General features: G+C 42.8%; 1 protein-coding gene across 1 annotated transcript; it reads right to left on the bottom strand.

Moving 5' to 3' along the window:
* Positions 1–4,475: 4,475 nt before the first annotated feature.
* LOC122436669 (ferritin light chain-like) lies at positions 4,476–17,384 on the bottom strand. The gene is made up of 2 exons (XM_043460599.1): positions 16,726–17,384; positions 4,476–4,487 (listed from the first exon to the last, which is right to left on the bottom strand). The coding sequence occupies exon 1, from the start codon at positions 17,267–17,269 to the stop codon at positions 16,742–16,744; it is 528 nt and encodes a 175-aa protein (XP_043316534.1). The 5' UTR covers positions 17,270–17,384; the 3' UTR covers positions 4,476–4,487; positions 16,726–16,741.
* Between the last annotated feature and the right edge of the window lie 961 nt (positions 17,385–18,345).

Raw genomic sequence — 18,345 nt, 5'->3', positions numbered from 1 at the left:
TTTGGAGGTTCAGTGAGGATGACAGACTCTGATCTTTCAGTATACCCTGATGGGGTAGAACAGTGGCAGCCATCAGCCAAATTCAAAGCAACTCAGCCCAGCAACCCAACACTTCGATATGGTACACACAGAGTGTAGCTCCCAGAGTAGTCTGGACTGTGCCCCCCTTGAGGGGATCATAATACAGAATCATTGGGGATTGGAGATTGAAACCTCACACCTGTCTGTCTACTGCCTCTGGCTGGCCTTTCATGGTATCAGAAGCCCAGGGACAAAGGGAACCTGTGGATGAGAGGGAACCATGGCAGTCTTGTCTGATGCTTTGCCAGTAATGCTGTCCTCTTGACCTCTCTACAAGGCAATAGTGGCTGCCCTAGGGCTTTCTGCTTCTTTGCCAAACTCTGGGGGTCAACAGTAGCATTCTCCATTGTCACTTTTGGTTTGGTTAGGGAAAGTGGCCAGCCCTGTGAGCCAAGAGGTGAGACTGGAAAAGGGAGCAGATAATAAGGACCACCTGCTAACTCAGAATGAGGACACTCAATCCAATGCTCAAATGTGAAAGTGTCCTAAGGTAGGTAAGGGACTGTGACTTGGCCTCTTCCAGGTAGTGTTAGTTTCTCTGAAACTAGCTGGTGAGCATGTGAGCCACTCGCAGAACCAGGAATCCCATGATCAGGAAGCCCTGTGAGCTACTGGCAAGAACAGGGAACACCCACCCTCAATCTCTTCTCCCCACTCTGCTTATGAGGCAAATTGGGTGATTCTTGACTGGTGTTCCATGGGCACTCCTCCTGTTATCAGCACAGAATACCACCTCAGTGATCTGGGCAGTTAGTCCCATCGAAACTTCTGAGGAATGTTCTGACCCAAGTACAGATCATTACAAACTCAAGGGGGACCTCCAGTTATATCAGCGTCCACACCATTTGGACACCCCCTATTGTGATCTTTTGAGGAAACCATTAATAGTTTGGTGCTACTTCCCAAAATTTCCTGAGCTATGAATCGTGTAATACAGCCTGGCCCCAAACACTGACTGGGAGTTGGTCTGCTGATAGGTCTCTAAATTACAACATTATTTTACAATTGGACCTGTTACGTCAGAGACAAAAGAAATCGGATGTCCAGTTTTTTATAGCCTTAGAACAAAGACCTTCAAAGGGAATGTGGGCCTTCCCCCACTGAGGTAATACCAGTCCTTGACCCTCTCCCTGAGGACCTTTTTGATCTCTTTTCTAACCTCTTTCTACTGCTCCCTCCCAAAACTCTTCCCTTCATATATCCCAATTTGGGCTACAGGCCCAAATCCCCCAGAACCCGGTCCAGCAAGTATATGAAGCAGGGCTAATTAACAGGAAAAGTACTGCATTTGAGGCAGGTCCCTGATAGGGAAGGAGGGCTTATCTAAGTATACATTCCATTTACCATTTCTGATCTATGTAACTGGAAAAGTCACAGGAAGTCATTGAGAGAAGATCCAGAGGGGTTCCTGAATGTGATTAGGGGAATCTTTCAGATCCATCACCCCATGATGGGTGGGCTAATCTCCTCAACTTACTCCTAAGAGGGGAAGAAGATGCCATAGTCTTCTCAAAAACCCAAGAGGAAGTAGACATACAGAACAGAAACAATACTGGTCATGCTATTTTCAGACCAGGGAATCAAGTGATCCCAGATAATGAACTTACCTGGGACCACTGAGATAATGAAGAAAGAAATGGAAGACAGAGTCTGACCCACTATAAAAATGTGATCCTAAAGGAAATCCTGGAAAAATCCTGTCAATTGGAACAAGATAAAGGAAATCGACCAGTAGCCAATGGAAAACTCTTTGGCATTCCTAAAGGATCTCAAGGGATGCCTCCAAATCTATAGTATCACTAACCCTTCCTTCATTGGAAGCAAATGCAATCCTGAGGTTATATTTCATTTTCCAAAGCACATAAACTTGAGAAACTGGAAATAGAGCCAGACACCCTGGGTTTGATCCCTGGGTTAGGAAGACTCCTCTGGAGAAGGGAAAGGCTACCCCCCAGTATTCTGGCCTAGAGAATTCCATGGACTGTATATAGTCCATTGGATGGCAAAGAGCTGGACATGGCTGAGTGACTTGTACTTTCACTTTTCATAGAGGAGAAGTCAGAGGATAAAAAGGCCCAGAGGCAAGCCCACCTACTGGCTGTTGCCTTCCAATGTCAGGAATCTGGACTAACCACCCATGGAGACTCTCAACCCCTGTGAGTGACTCCAGGGCCCCACTGAGGGCTAGCAAGCCAAGGAAACTAGGATCCAATCTTCACCATATATAAATAAGAGGGACAAGAATGCCCTTGCCACTCCTGAAGGAGAACAGAAATGGTAGATCCCAACCACTACCTTTGAAGGTAGATAGTCAACAAAGATAAAGAATGATGGGGCCAGGAGACTCTTAGGCTGAAATTCCAACTGAACCCTGAGGAGCCCTGGCTGATGCTGGATATAGTGGGAAAAACAGAGGCATTCTTAGTCAACACCAGTGCCACTTACTCAATTCTGAACACCAGATCAGGCAAACTCAGTGACAAGAGTTATAAAACAATAGGGGGGATAACAGGGAAGGTCTAAGAATGGGCATTCATAGAACCATTAGAATGTTAATTGGATCAATACATATCACTCATTCATTCCTGTATGTCCCTGAATGCCTTATACCTCTGCTAGGAAGAGGTGTCTTGCATAAATTTGGGGTTACTATCCACATATTGGGAGACAAACTGAAGACTGGCATCCCCTTAGACAAAGGGCACAAGATGATAATATTAATGGCTAAAGATAAACTTCTCTAGACAGAATAAATCAATATCTCCAGAGTAAATCCTGAGGTCTGTGCCCAGGGACTGGTGGGATGAGCTATAAAAGCCAGTCCTGTGATAGTCCATAAAAAACCCTGACATACATGACTCAATGGAAAACAGTACCCTCTCCGTTGGGAGGCCTTATTGGGCATAACCCCTGTTATACAGGGTCTAATTGACCAGGGCTTCGTTAGACCATGCCAATTGGGCTGTAATACCCCCATTCTATCTCAGGGCTGTCAATGAAGCAACTGAGAAAATGCATCCAGTAGTCCCTAATCCCTAAGCCCTGCTGGTCACTCTATTGTCCACCAGGACCTGGTATTATGTAGTAGATTTAAAAGATGCCTTTTTCTGTACTCCATTAGCCCCAGAGTCACAAGCCATTAGCAGCCTCACCCCTTCTCAAACCAGAAGACAGCTTTGGGATTTCTTGGGGATGGCCAGGTTTTGCCACATCTGGAACCTTGAGTGTGATCTAGGCCTCTATATGAAAAGTTGAAAGATGATGATCCCTTTGAATGGAATTCAGAAAGCAAAAAGGGCCCTTCAATAATTGAAAAAACAATGATTTCGGACGCATGCCCGGGCCCTGCCAGATTTAGCTAATCATTTCGACCTTTACATTCAGAGAGAAGCGCTGTAGCAGCTACTTGTGTAGTTGCTAAGTTGTATCCAATTTCTGCAGCCCCATGGACTGTAGCCCACCAAGCTCCCCTATCCACAGAATTTCCCCTGCAAGAATACTGGAGTGGATTGCCATTTCCTTCTCCAGAGGATCTTCCCGACCCAGGGATTGAACTCACATCTACTGCATTGGCAGGCAGATTCTTTACCACTGAGCCACCAGGGAAGCCCAGTAGCAGCTAAAGGAGGCTGGAAAGTTGATATTTGGTCAGCCAGTCACTATAATGGACTCCACACCAGGTTCAGGCCTTAGTATGTTCTAAGGGAACAGAATGGCTATTCCTCAGAAGATAGATACAAATTCATGTTGGACTTTTAAATAGTAATGGCTGCTATAAATACCTGTTACATGCTAAATCCTGCCACTCTGCTCTCCCTGGAGCATGACTCTATAAAACAACCTACTCTAGTCAGTCTAACCTAAGAAGTGAGCCTCTCCCAATTCCAAAGAATGGTTCACAGGTGGGAGCAGTTTCACAGGAGAGGAAAAAGCTGGTGGGATACATAGTAACGTCCCAGACTCATGTCATAGAAACCGGATGCCTACCCCTGGGACTTCTGCCCTGAAGGCTGAGCTGATGGCCCTCATCTGAGCCATATAGCTCAGGACAGGGATGATCTTAGATGTTTACACAGATTCCGAATATGCATCTGGCATCCTACATGGACACAGGGCTATTTGGAAATAAAGGGGGTATATTTACTGTGGAGAATAAACAGGTGAAACATGGCTTAAGCATATTGAAGCTCTTGGAAGCACTATGCTGCTGTTGCTGTTAAGTTGCTCAGTCTTGTCAGACTCTTTATGACCCCATGGATTATAGCCTGCCAGGCTCCTGTGTCCATAGGATTCTCCAGGCAAGAATACTGGAGTGGGTTGCCATTTCCTTCTCCAGGGGATCTTCCCAACCCAGGGACTGAACCCAGGTCTCCTGCTTGGCAGGCAGATTCTTTACTAGGAGCCACCTGTGCTCAGTGGGATACATAGTAACTACTGTGGAACTGTATAGCTTCCCCAAAAGGTGGCAGCGAAAGAAGGATGGGGAGGAGTCACCAAAAGAGAGATGGGGAGGTAATTAGGGGAACCAAAAGGTGGACACAACTGCCAAAAGGGTGGGCCCTAGAACCAGCAACTTGGCAATTTCTCCTCATACCCAGCAGGCCAGATCCATCCAATTACTCCCCAATCTACACAAAGCAAGAATTAGACATCTGAAGTGGGGCTTCAGTGGAGATCTAGGAGGCCATGGGTGACTAGTTAATGAACAGGGGCAATATTTCTTTCCCCAAAGTGCAACTTGTCAAGCCATCAGGGAAACTCATCAAGGAACTCACTATTGGAGGCAAGCCCTTTATTACTGGTTAGTTGAGGTCATGATAACTCCTGGCATGAAAAATATTATCAGTCAGATAGTTGAGATTTGTCCCACCTGTGCAATGAACAACCTCAAAACCAGACTCCTCAGAGGCCTCCAGATAAGGCCCATTCAGACCAGGGGGACATATCCTGGAGAAGACTGGCAGATTGATTTCACTGTCATGCTAAGACATGTCACTGTCATTGCCAAGTACCAGAAAATTTCAGATTTCTCTTGGTGCTGTGTGCATGTGCTAGGTCGCTTCAGTTGTGTCTGACTCTTCGAGACACCATGGACTGTAGCCCGCCAGGCTCTTCTGTCCAAGGGATTCTCCAGGCAAGAATACTGGAGTGGGTTGCCACGCCCTCCTCCAGAGGATCTTCCTGACCCAGGGGTCGAACCTGTGTTTCTTATGTCTCCGGCATTGGTAGGTGGGTTCTTTACCACTAGTGCCACCTGGGGTGCTAGTAGACACATTTTCTGGGTGGATACAAGTATTCTGTGCTAGAACCATAATGGCAGCTGAAATGGCTAAGGTGTTACTAAAAGAAATAATCCCCAGGCTTGGGTTCCCAATATCCCTCCAAAGCAGTAATGGTCTAGCATTTGTGTCTCAAGTGATGAAGGGGATTATGAGTGCCCTGGGCATAAAAATGGACCTTCCCCTCAGTCTGGAGACCCCAGTTGTCAGGTAAAGTAGAGATTCAATCAGACTTTGCCAAGAGTCTCAGCCAGACTAGGTCAGGAGACTCAAGAAAATTGCCTTAAGTTGCTTCTGATAGCCCCGCTCTGCATGTGGTTAGCATCAAGGAATAAGTTAAAGTGAAGTGCATGTGAACTCATGTATGGCAGACCCATTCCCCAAGCCTGAAAGAAGGGACACCTTAACCATCTTATCCCCTTAACCTCCCTAGTTGAAACAGAGCAACTGAAGTGTGCCCTTCAGGTAGGAGAAACCATGAAAGCCCTCATGGTATATGGTAACCAGATGCTGCCTGCACCCGACCAGGAAACTGGGTCTATCTAAAAACCTGAAAAACCAGAAGCTCACAAGATCAGCTCACTCCTACGTGGAACAGATCCTGCTTGGTGATCCTAACCACCTATTCTGCCCTGCACTTGCAGGGATCACACTCAGGTGAAGAGGGCCCGCAAACCCAAACCTCCAGAGACACAACCTGGGGCAATGAACCTCCTTGACTACTCATGGAACTTCTCTCTGACCTGAAATTTCTCTTCTGGAAAACAAGAAAAGTGTGATTTGGGAAGATTCGGGCCACGGCAGTGAGCCTTGTCATCAGAGCACACTTTTGCCTATGGGTAAAAGACCTAGACACCTTCACTTTCAGGAAAAAATTGACATGTGACCATTATTCTTAATGTGTCTTAAATTGTCTGGTGTCTTAATTTGACCATGTGTCTTAAATTGTCTGGTGCCCTTCGTCTCCAAAAGATTAGACAACTGGTGATGGCTCAGAGATTGGAACATCAGGACTGAGGTCTGGTGACAGTAAAGTGTAGCTGGGGAGAAGTTCTTCTCCTCCAACTGGGTTAACGATGCCCAAAGCAGCAGAAAGTGGTTATAGAAGATGGACCTGTGCCTCTCAGCACCCCTCGCGAATAAGGAGGACAAATGGCAGAGGCGGGACTTGTCACGGGCAAAACCCATTAACAATTTTCAGGAAATAAAAACAGAACCTGGGTAATAAAGTCTAACCTTTTGTTTTTTCTTTGTGCTTCCTCTACTTTCACTTGCTCACCGGGTACTGCATGCAGAGTCCCGCTTCAAGCCAGTGTTCCAAGTGCAAAATGGCTGCGTCAGACATAGCTCAGCAGGTGTGTGCTCATGACACCTCAATTCAAGATGGCGGTGGCCGCGCGGGCCGAGTGCAGAGACCCTGCGCCTGGCACTGCGACATCTGGCGTGAGTGCCGGGAGCAACACCCCTGCGCCGGACCAGCAGGAACTCCCGCCGGTCCCTCTCTCCCCCGCACCACCATCACCTCCCCGCCCCGCTAAGGAGAACCCTATAAAGCAGCAGTGCAAACGGTCTTTCTGGAGAGCGTATACACTAGAGTGAGACCTTGCACCTCTGCAGTCTTTGATAAAAGCTTGGGACTTCACTGGTAGTCCAGTGGCTCGGACACTAGGCTTCCAACGCAGGGGGTGAAGTTTGATCCCTGGTCAGGGAACTAGATCCCACATGCTTCAACTAAGAGTTTGTGTGCCACAACTGAAATAGATCCTGCACACTGCAACTAAAGTTCCCGCTTGCTGCAAGAAAGAAATGGCATGCCACAAGTAAGGCATGACACACCCACCATAGCCAAATAAATAAATATTTTTAGAAAAGAAGAAGGAGAACAAAGCTTTCCTTTGCTTCCAAACTGAACTCGGTCTCCTTCTATTGGTATGAGTGATGCAGGACAGGAGGACCCTTGTTGGAACCTGGCTCAAAAGGGTTTGTATCATAAGCAGTTTTTGAGGGTTGTCTGTGGGTCAGTTATGCTGGGTGCAATGGATGGAATTATGCATAATATTAAAAAGAGTGCCTCCCGAATCTTACCTATGTACCAGAATTACCTATAACACTTTTTAAAAGTACTGAAGTATGGGGCCCACCCAACATCTACTGATTCATCAGAAGCAATATCCTTGTGACAGAATGTATAAACCTCCCAGGTGGTCTTAATGAAGAGCCAAGGTTCAAAGTTGTGGTGTTAAAAATCCTCCCATCCAAGAATTTTAGTCTATAATAGGTAATATTGATGTAAATACATCTGTTATAGGACAAGTAGTAAGGATACCTATTAGACAAAACACAATAGTGGTAGAGAGCATCAAGTCCAATGCAGAAACAAATGTATAGGTGGAAGGATAAATACAATATTGTCAGAGGTTAGGGAAAGCACAGAGATTTTTCTGGGCAGGTTCTATTACATCTGGTTTATGGGAAGAATAATACACTCTGCTGTTGTTACTGTTGTTTTGTGTGTGAATTTCAAATTAAAGGTTTATAGTCAGAAAAAGTGCTTCTAGTTTAAAAGGCAATGCTTTAACATCTTCAGAATTTGACATATTTGAAGTTGTATTAAAATTACATAAAAGGTATACCTAGAGTGTATACAATTTGTATTAAAATTATATGATTTTTATATTTTAAGGTAGAACTGCAAATAACTAATTTCTGCATGAGACTACATATTTTGTCCACGAAAAAAGTGAAAGACTAGACCAATATGCTGTGAACATATTTGAACATATATTACATCCATGTTTAAGTGAATTCTAGGCAGTTGTATATCAAGTGAAAAGAAATCAAAGGTTTGCAGTCTGGCTAACGAGAGGTTCTCTGAAGGGCATTCTGTGGAATGCATTTCTCTTGGCAGTTGCTCTAGTGGATCCAATTCAGTTCTAAGCAGATTTCTTTAATCCTTAGCTCTAACTGGGTCAGCATCATCTGATTTTAAGTATTATTAAAGTGGACATATGCACAATGATTATTGAAACAGCTGCAACAACCTTGCTTTTTCTTTGAAAATGCTCAAAAGACCCTATTCACATAAATTGAAAAGTTTCAGGTAGGACCACTATTATTATAGGGGTGGGAACAAGCCAAGGTAGTCCTCACATGATAAAAATACCAAAAATTCCGTTGAGTTTTTTTAAAAGGCTGCTTAGAAAAAAATGCTTAATTAGCTTATCATAGTCTCTGTTTTGGTTCAGGAAGATTTTGTTGGGTGATTTGAGGACATCTTCTTGAGGATTTTTCAGAAAATCCAAACAAAATAGTCAGTTTTGTATTGTAGAAATACAATATTTCTATTGTAGAAACCAATATCAATAGGTGTGTCAGTGATACTAGTTCAATATAGATATCAGGTGTACTTTATTAAATTAGGATTTTATTACACTCAACCATTTTGCCAAAGTCTTTTATTATTTGCAGTTTGTCAGTGATTCTCTTTGAGGTTCTAGGTTTACAATCATGTTTCAACTACAAATAGTGGTCGTTTTATCTTGTTGTTTCCATGCTTTTTCCCTCTACATTCCTTCTCTTGCTTAACTGTACTAGCCAATATTTCTAGTATAATATTAAATAGTAGTTAAATTATAGTAGAGATAGGTATTTTTGCTATGTTTTTCTATATCAGGATGTCTCTGGTGTTGTTTATCCACTAAGTATAATGCATATTGATATTTTAGGCTACTTCCCCACTTCATCCCTAGATAAAATAATATTAATAATTTTATTTTTATTTTTTTCCATTTATTTTTATTAGTTGGAGGCCAATTACTTTACAATATTGTAGTGGTTTTCATCATACATCGACATGAATCAGCCATGGATATACATGTATTCCCCATCCCGATCCCCCCTCCCACCTCCCTCTCCACCCGATCCCTCTGGGTCTTCCCAGTGCACCAGGCCTGAGCACTTGTCTCATGCGTCCAACCTGGGCTGGTGATCTGTTTCACCCTAGATAATATACATGTTTCAATGCTGTTCTCTTGAAACATCCCACCCTTGCCTTCTCCCACAGAGTCCAAAAGTCTGTTCTGTACATCTGTGTCTCTTTTTCTGTTTTGCATATTGCATTATCATTACCATCTTTCTAAATTCCATATATATGTGTTAGTATACTGTATTGGTCTTTATCTTTCTGGCTTACTTCACTCTGTATAATGGGCTCTAGTTTCATCCATCTCATTAGAACTGATTCAAATGAATTCTTTTTAACGGCTGAGTAATATTCCATGGTGTATATGTACCACAGCTTCCTTATCCATTCATCTGCTGATGGGCATCTAGGTGGCTTCCATGTCCTGGCTATTATAAACAGTGCTGCGATGAACATTGGGGTGCATGTGTCTCTTTCAGATTTGGTTTCCTCAGTGTGTATGCCCAGAAGTGGGATTGCTGGGTCATATGGCAGTTCTAATTCCAGTTTTTTAAGAAATCTCCACACTGTTCTCTATAGTGGCTGTACTAGTTTGCATTCCCACCAACAGTGTAAGAGGGTTCCCTTTTCTCCACACCCTCTCCAGCACTTATTGCTTGTAGACTTTTGGATAGCAGCCATCCTGACTGGCGTGTAATTCTACTTCATTGTGGTTTTGATTTGCATTTCTCTGATAATGAGTGATGTTGAGCATCTTTTCATGTGTTTGTTAGCCATCTGTATGTCTTCGTTGGAGAAATGTCTGTTTAGTTCTTTGGTCCATTTTTTGATTGGGTCATGTATTTTTCTGGAATTGAGCTTCAGGAGTTGCTTGTATATTTTTGAGATTAATCCTTTGTTGCTTCGTTAGCTATTATTTTCTTCCAACCTGAGGGCTGTCTTTTCACCTTACTTATAGTTTCCTTTGTAGTGCAAAAGCTTTTAAGGTTCATTAGGTCCCATTTGTGCATTTTTGCTTTTATTTCCAATATTCTGGGAGGTGGGTCATAGAGGATCCTGCTGTGATTTATGTTGGAGAGTGTTTGCCTATGTTCTCCTCTAGGAGTTTTATAGTTTCTGGTCTCACATTTAGATCTTTAATCCATTTTGCGTTTATTTTTGTGTATGGTGTTAGAAAGTGTTCTAGTTTCATTCTTTTACAAGTGGTTGACCAGTTTCCCAAGCACCACTTGTTAAAGAGGTTGTTCTTTTTCCATTGTTATATCCTTGCCCTCCCTTTGTCGAAGATAAGGTGTCCATAGGTTCATGGATTTATCTCTGGCGCTTTCTATCTGTTCCATTGATCTATATTTCTCTTGTGCCAGTACATACTGTCTTATGACATGTGGCTTTGTAAGTGTATAGTCTTTGAAGTGAGGCAGGCTGATTCCTCCAGTTCCATTCTTCTTCTCAAGATTACTTTGGCTATTCGAGGTTTTTTGTATTTCCATACAAATAGTGAAATTCTTTGGTCTAGTTCTGTGAAAAATACCGTTGGTAGCTTGATAGGGATTGCATTGAATCTATAGATTGCTTTGGGTAGAATAGCCATTTTGACAATATTGATTCTTCCAATCCATGAACACGGTATGTTTCTCCATCTGTTTGTGTCCTCTTGATTTCTTTCATCAGTGTTTTATAGTTTTCTATGTATAGGTCTTTTGTTCTTTAGAGATATACTCCTAAGTATTTATTCTTTTTGTGCAGTCGCGGTGAATGGTAGTGTTTCCTTAATTTCTCTTTCTGTTTTTCATTGTTAGTGTATAGGAATGCAAGGGATTCTGTGTGTTAATTTTATATCCTGCAACTTTACTATATTCATTGATTAGCTCTAGTAATTTTCTGGTAGAGTCTTTAAGGTTTTCTATGTAGAGGATCATGTCATCTGCAAACAGCGAGAGTTTCACTTCTTCTTTTCCTATCTGGATTCCTTTTACTTCTTTTTCTGCTCTGATTGCTGTGGCCAAAACTTCCAACACTATGTTGAATAGTAGTGGTGAGAGTGGGCACCCTTGTCTTTTTCCTGATTTCAGGGGAAATGCTTTCAATTTTTCACCATTGAGGGTGATGCTTGCTGTGGGTTTGTCATATATAGCTTTTATTATGTTGAGGTATGTTCCTTCTATTCCTGCTTTTTGGAGAGTTTTAATCATAAATGAGTGTTGAATTTTGTCAAAGGCTTTCTCTGCATCTATTGAGATAATCATATGGTTTTTATCTTTCAATTTGTTAATGTGTTGTATTACATTGATAATTCAGATATTAAAGAAATCCTTGCATTCCTGGGAATTAAAGCCCACTTGGGGTCATCGATGTATGATTTTTTTAATATGTTGTTTGGATTCTGTTTGCCAGAATTGTTAAGGAATTTTTGCTCTATGTTCATCAGTGATATTGGCCTGTAGTTTCTTTTTTTGGGGCATCTTTGTCTGGTTTTGGAATTAGGGTGATGGTGGCCTCATAGAATGAGTTTGGAAGTTTACCTTCTTCTGCAATTTTCTGGAAGAGTTTGAGTAAGATAGGTGTTAGCTCTTCTCTAAATTTTTGGTAGAATTCAGCTGTGAAGCCATCTGGTCCTGGGCTTTTGTTTGCTGGAAGATTTCTGATTACAGTTTCGATTTCCGTGCTTGTGATGGGTCTGTTAAGATCTTCTATTTCTTTGTGGCTCAGTTTTGGAAAGTTATACTTGTCTAAGAATTTGTCCATTTCTTCCAAGTTGTCCATTTTATTGGCATAGAGCTGCTGGTAGTAGTCTCTTATGATCCTTTGTATTTCAGAGTTGTCTGTTGTGATCTCTCCATTTTCATTTCTAATTTTGTTAATTTGGTTCTTCTCCCTTTGTTTATTAATGACTCTTGCTAACTGTTTGTCAATTTTGTTTATTTTTCCAAAAAACCAGCTTTTAGCTTTGTTGATTTTTGCTACGGTCTCTTTAGTTTCTTTTGCATTTATTTCTGCCCTAATTTTTAACATTTCTTTCCTTCTACTAACCCTGGGGTTCTTCATTTCTTCCTTCTCTAGTTGCTTTAGGTGTAGAGTTAGGTTATTTATTTGACTTTTTTCTTGTTTCTTGAGGTAAGCCTGTAATACTATGAACCTTCCCCTTAGCACTGCTTTTACAGTGTCCCATAGGTTTTGAGTTGTTGTGTTTTCATTTTCATTTGTTTCTATGCATATTTTGATTTCTTTTTTGATTTCTTCTATGATTTGTTGGTTATTCAGAAGCGTGTTATTTAGCCTCCATATGTTTGAATTTTTAATAGTTTTTTTCCTGTAATTGAGATCTAATCTTACTGCACTGTGGTCAGAAAAGATGACTGGAATGATTTCAATTTTTTTGAATTTACCAAGACCAGATTTATGGCCCAGGATGTGATCTATTCTGGAGAAGGTTCCGTGTGCATTTGAGAAAAAGGTGAAATTGATTGTTTGGGGGTGAAATGTCCTATAGATATCAATTAGGTCTAGCTGGTCCATTGTGTCATTTAAAGTTTGTGTTTCCTTGTTAATTTTCTGTTTAGTTGACCTATCCATAGGTGTGAGTGGGGTATTAAAGTCTCCCACTATTATTGTGTTCCTATTAATTTCCTCTTTCATACTCGTTAGCATTTGCCTTACGTATTGCGGTGCTCCTATGTTGGGTGCATATATATGTGTAATTGTTATCTCTTCTTGGATTGATCCTTTGATCATTATGTAGTGTCCTTCTTTGTCTCTTTTCACAGCCTTTATTTTGAAATCTATTTTATCTGATATGAGTATTGCGACTCCTGCTTTCTTTTGTTCTCCATTTGCATGAAATATTTTTTTCCAGCCCTTCACTTTTAGTCTGTATGTGTCCCTTGTTTTGAGGTTGGTCTCTTGCAGACAGCATATATAGGGGTCTTGTTTTTGTATCCATTCAGCCAGTCTTTGTCTTTTGGTTGGGGCATTCAACCCATTTACATTTAAGGTAATTATTGATAGGTATGGTCCCGTTGCCATTTACTTTGTTGTTTTGGGTTCACGTTTATACAACCTTTCTGTGTTTCCTATCTAGAGAAGACCCTTCAGCATTTGTTGAAGAGCTGTTTTGGTGGTGCTGAATTCTCTCAGCTTTTGCTTGTCTGTAAAGCTTTTGAATTCTCCTTCATATCTGAATGAGGTCCTCGCTGGGTACAGTAATCTAGGTTGTAGGTTATTCTCTTTCATTACTTGAAGTATGTCCTGCCATTCCCTTCTGGCCTGAAGGGTTTCTATTGATAGATCAGCTGTTATCCTTATGGGAATCCCTTTGTGTGTTATTCGTTGTTTCTCCCTTACTGCTTTTAATATTTGTTCTTTGTGTTTGATTTTTGTTAATTTGATTAATATGTGTCTTGGGGTGTTTCGCTTTGGGTTTATCCTGTTTGGGACTCTCTGGGTCTCTTGGACCTGTATAACTATTTCCTTCCCCATTTTAGGGAAGTTTTCACCTATTATCTCCTCGAGTATTTTCTCATGGCCTTTCTTTTTGTCTTCTTCTTCCGGGATTCCTATGATTCGAATGTTGGGGTGTTTCACACTGTCCCAGAGGTCCCTGAGGTTGTTCTCATTTCTTTTGATTCTTGTTTCTTTTTTCCTCTCTGCTTCATTTATTTCCACCATTTTATCTTCTACATCTAATTTTAAAAATAGTAAAAATATATGAAAATGAAAATTAATGTTAAGGTGTAATGGAGGAGTAATAGGGAATTTTAAAAGAAAATAAAAGAGAAAAAATAAAAAAGAAAAGAAAAAAAATTTTTAATTAAAAACAAAGTAAAAATATATCTAGGAATTTCTCTGGAGCTGTCGCGGTCAGTGTGGGTTTGGTTCAGTTTCAGATAGCTCCTCGTTCCAGATTACACTTCTCGATATCTATAGGCCCCTTCCAGTGTAGTCGGTGTTACCTACAGGGATTTTAATCTGTTGCACTGGTCCCTTCTGAAGCGGTTCCCTTTGTTTATTTGGCTTTTGTTTGCCGGTCTCTTCAGTGTCTAACTTCCGCCCTGACACAGGCGGGCGGAGGTGGTCTCTTGTTTAGGTTTGCTGGTTCAGTCGTGCTGCGGGGAGGGAGGGGCGCTGCAGACAGATAGCCCTGTGTGTGGGGAGCACTCGCAGTGTTCCGGCCACACTGGGTTTGCCCCGCCCACGGGTGTGTGCTCTCCCCGCCTACACTGCTCAGGCTCCCGGCTGCTCTATATGGAGTGTGTCCTGCGTTGCGTGTGGTTCCAGTTTTTGGGTACTCCACAAAAGCCTGGACTCCGTTGGGCCTGCGTTTTGTGCCTTCCCCGCCCGAGCAGCTCAGGCAGCCAGGAGCTTGACGAGCGCACTCTCCCCCAGTGCGGTGCGCCTTATCCCCTCCGCGGTTCCAGCCTCAGTTTCCGCGCACGCCAGTTGGGTGCGAGCGCCTTGTGTCTGTTGAGTTGGCCTCTAGCCGCGACCCTCCCAGCGGATGTCGACCCTCCAGAATCTCAGGAAGTCTTTGGTTAGAAACTGGAGGCCTGTTTGCAGTTTGGTAGGGGGTGCCGTCTCTGGGACTGAGTTTGCCCCTTTCCCCTCTCCCCGTCTCCTGCCTCCGGTGGGGGATGGGCCGGTCTGCCGCTGGCTAGCTCTTTTCTGGAATTGCTCAGTCCCTTTGTTCTGCGAACGGCCAGCTGTGTGTTCTGGCCGATTAATTTTCTCTCTCTCTTGCTATCCCACAGTTTAAGTTGCTATCTCACGTTAGCTCTCTCCAATTGCCCTCAGGGCATTCGGGCCCAGTCCTTACCCTAAGCAATGCCGCCAGCTCCTCTCCATTCCGCCCCCACTTGCTGGTGGCGGATGCGGGCATCTGGGGTACTTTTCTGCTGGGAGTTGCTTTTAGGCATGTAATCTGTGGGTTTTATTTATTTTTCCTCCCAGTTAGGTTGCCCTCCGAGATTCGAAAACTTCCCCCAGACCCACCAGTGAGAGGGTTTCCTGGTGTTTGGAAACCTCCTCCACTACGACTCCCTTCCCGGGACGGGTCTCCATCCCCAGCTCTTTTGTCTCTCTTTTTATCTTTTATCTTTTGTCCTACCTCCTTTCGAAGACGATGGGCTGCTTTTCTGGGCACCTGATGTCTTCTGCTAGCGGCCAGAAGTTGTTTTGTGAAGTTTGCTCAGTGTTCAAATGTTCTTTCAATGTATTTGTAGGGGAGAAAGTGGTCTCCCCATCCTATTCCTCTGCCATCTTGGCTCCTCCCCCAATAATTTTTAAATTACAGAAACATCCATGCATTCCTGGAGTAAACTCCAGTGCTTACAAATATAAGAGGCATTATACTTAATAAAGTCATGGTACCATTTCTCAAGTAAGTGAACCAAGGTAGAAAGAATTTAATCCCATTTGCTTTTGAGATCTCAGAGAATTCATCACAGGAAACACTCATTATCCATCTCTGTACTCATTGCCCAAATGCACACCATAAGAAACATTTCCAAATGTCTGCCCATCTTTGTAACTGAGTCTTCTAGTCATAAAGCCAGATTAAACTAGAGGAGTTCACCACCTCCTTTACACTGGCATAGTACACTAGCTACCAGGACTCATGGTAGTCAGTAGGCTTATAAACTCAGTGCTATTATTGTCTTTTCCCATCAGTCAGATATCTCTGCCCATTTGTAATAAATCACTTTTCAAACTAGTGACTTCCAGAATAGAAATAGCAACATCTTCTCTTGTTTAACGCTTCAGAAGCTGGAAAGTGTCTATAAGCTGAGGATTATAAATAGAATGAGATACTTGAGACCCCTGAAGCAGGACTTCCTGACTCACTTCAATGTATGTAGGTTGGTAAGTGTTGGGGAATGGAAAAGGGAGATGAGCCAAGAAGGAAGAAATGACAGCAGAAAACGATACTCCCAAGGAGGTTTGCCAGTGAGGGCAAACGAAGATGTCAGTTTTTACACTGTATAAGCTTCAGTAAAACATAAGCTTCTTCTGACAAACAGAAAAGAATGATTAGTAAATTTCACAAATTATAGTTTTGTTTAATACTTTGATTTTTTTAAATTAGTTATGTCTGTCAATTCAGATATTCATTTTGAATATAACAGTCAAACTCTCGATTCAATTAAAAACATTTGTATTAAACGGCAAGACCTGTAGGCAACATTTGATATGTTAATTTCAAAAATATCCACTTTACTAATTCCCCTCCTTTCTTTAAATTTTTGGTCAAATCTCACCTTATTAACGGGGCTTACTCTGATCATCCCATTTATTTATTTATTTATTGATTGATTTAATGCTGCAAAAAGCTTTATTGTTTCCATTTGGTCCAAGGCTTCAGAGAGGGCTCCAGGATGTTAAAAAGCTGCCTAGTGGCTGCAGAGAGGGGCTTCGGGCAGCCCTGATTTAGGTGGGTTCTTCAAAGGCCACTGGTCTCCAGAAGCTCCTAGTTGTGCTTGAGGGTGAGCCTCTCGAAGAGATACTCGCCCAACCCAGCCTGGGGACCGGCCAGCCTGCGGAGGTTGGTCAGGTGGTCACCCACCTTCTTGATGAGCCTCACTTCCTCATCTAGGAAGTGGTTCTCCAGGAAGCCACAGATGTGGGGGTCTCCGCTGGCAGAGGCCAGGCCATGCAGATCCAACAGGGCTTGATTCAGGTTCTTCTCTACGAGAAGGGCAGCTTCCACAGCGTCCTGGGTTTTACCCCACTCACCTTGAGATGGCTTCTGCACGTCCAGGAAGAGGGCGCGGCCGGCACGCTGGTTTTGCAGTTTCAAGAGACGCTCCGCGCCCTGGCGCTTCTCCTTGGCCAATTCGCGAAAAAAGTGACCCACACCCTCTAGAGCCACATCGTCGCGGTGGAAATAGAAGCCCAGAGAGAGGTAGGTGTAGGAGGCCTGCAGTTGCAGGTTAACCAGGCGGTTGACGGCGGCCTCCACCTCGGTAGAAGAATTCTGACGAATCTGGGAGCTCATGATTGGTCGGTAATAAGGAGTTAAAAAATGGTGGCTGGTCCCGGTGATCGCGGACAGCTGAGTGGCTGACTCCGGAGGTTGAGACTGGAAAAAAGGTTAGAGGGTAGTCAGAGGCTGGAGCAAGGGGCGTCCTTGGGTCTGTTCGTCCAAGCACTGTTGAAGCAAGAGACAGATCCGCGGGGCCGCCGAGCGCACTTCCTGATCATTGCATTTAATTCTGCAAGTTTTCACCTTCACTCAATCCTGCCACACACACACACACACCCGCCTCCCACCAACACATACACTGGCCACCCCGCACCACTTTATCTTGCTCAATTATTTTTCCATAGCACTTATCATCTAACATACTATTTAATTTAACTATGTTTATTGTATGTTTCCACATGGATAGGGGGTTCCCTCTTTCTCTCTCTCATTAATATGTCCCAAGTGCCTATAACAGTGCCTGGGATATAGTAAATGATCAGCAAATACAGGCAATATCAGTTGAATGTTTGTTAAATAAATATACTGGCATATTTAATTAAAGTAGGTCTACTTAAACTATCAAATGATTATCTTCTATAGTAGAAATATGACAAATCCCTGAGTCATTAATTTCTATTTGTCTTTTCATGTGCATGTGTGCTCAGTCATGCCCAGCTCATCGAGACCCCATGAACTGTAACCCACCAGGCTCCTCTGTCCATGGGATTTTCCAGACAAGAATACTGGAGTGGGTTGCCATTTCCTACTCCAGGGGATCTTCCCAAGCCAGGGAAGCAGATTCTTTACCACTAGCGCCACCTGGGAAACCCATATATGTATGCATGGGTGATACGCATAAATGCACACATATCCACATATGTAAGAAGATAATTTTTGTTGCAGTAACTATTAAGTCTGCAACAGAGTATATTTGTTTTTTCTTTTTTTTCTTTTTCTATTTTGAGGCAATGTTTATTTCAAAAAACATAGATATTTCTTCAAATATCCTACAGAGCAATGAATACCCTGGGGTGAAAGTCCAGAAAAAGTTCCTTTGCAAAACTCCCAGAATTGAGTCCAGTTTTGGCCATAATCCAGTCAGACAA

The sequence above is a fragment of the Cervus canadensis genome, chromosome 2, assembly GCF_019320065.1.
Source record: "Cervus canadensis isolate Bull #8, Minnesota chromosome 2, ASM1932006v1, whole genome shotgun sequence".
In the NCBI taxonomy this organism is placed as follows: Eukaryota; Metazoa; Chordata; class Mammalia; order Artiodactyla; family Cervidae; genus Cervus; species Cervus canadensis.
This window is presented reverse-complemented; position numbering and strand designations above follow the sequence as displayed.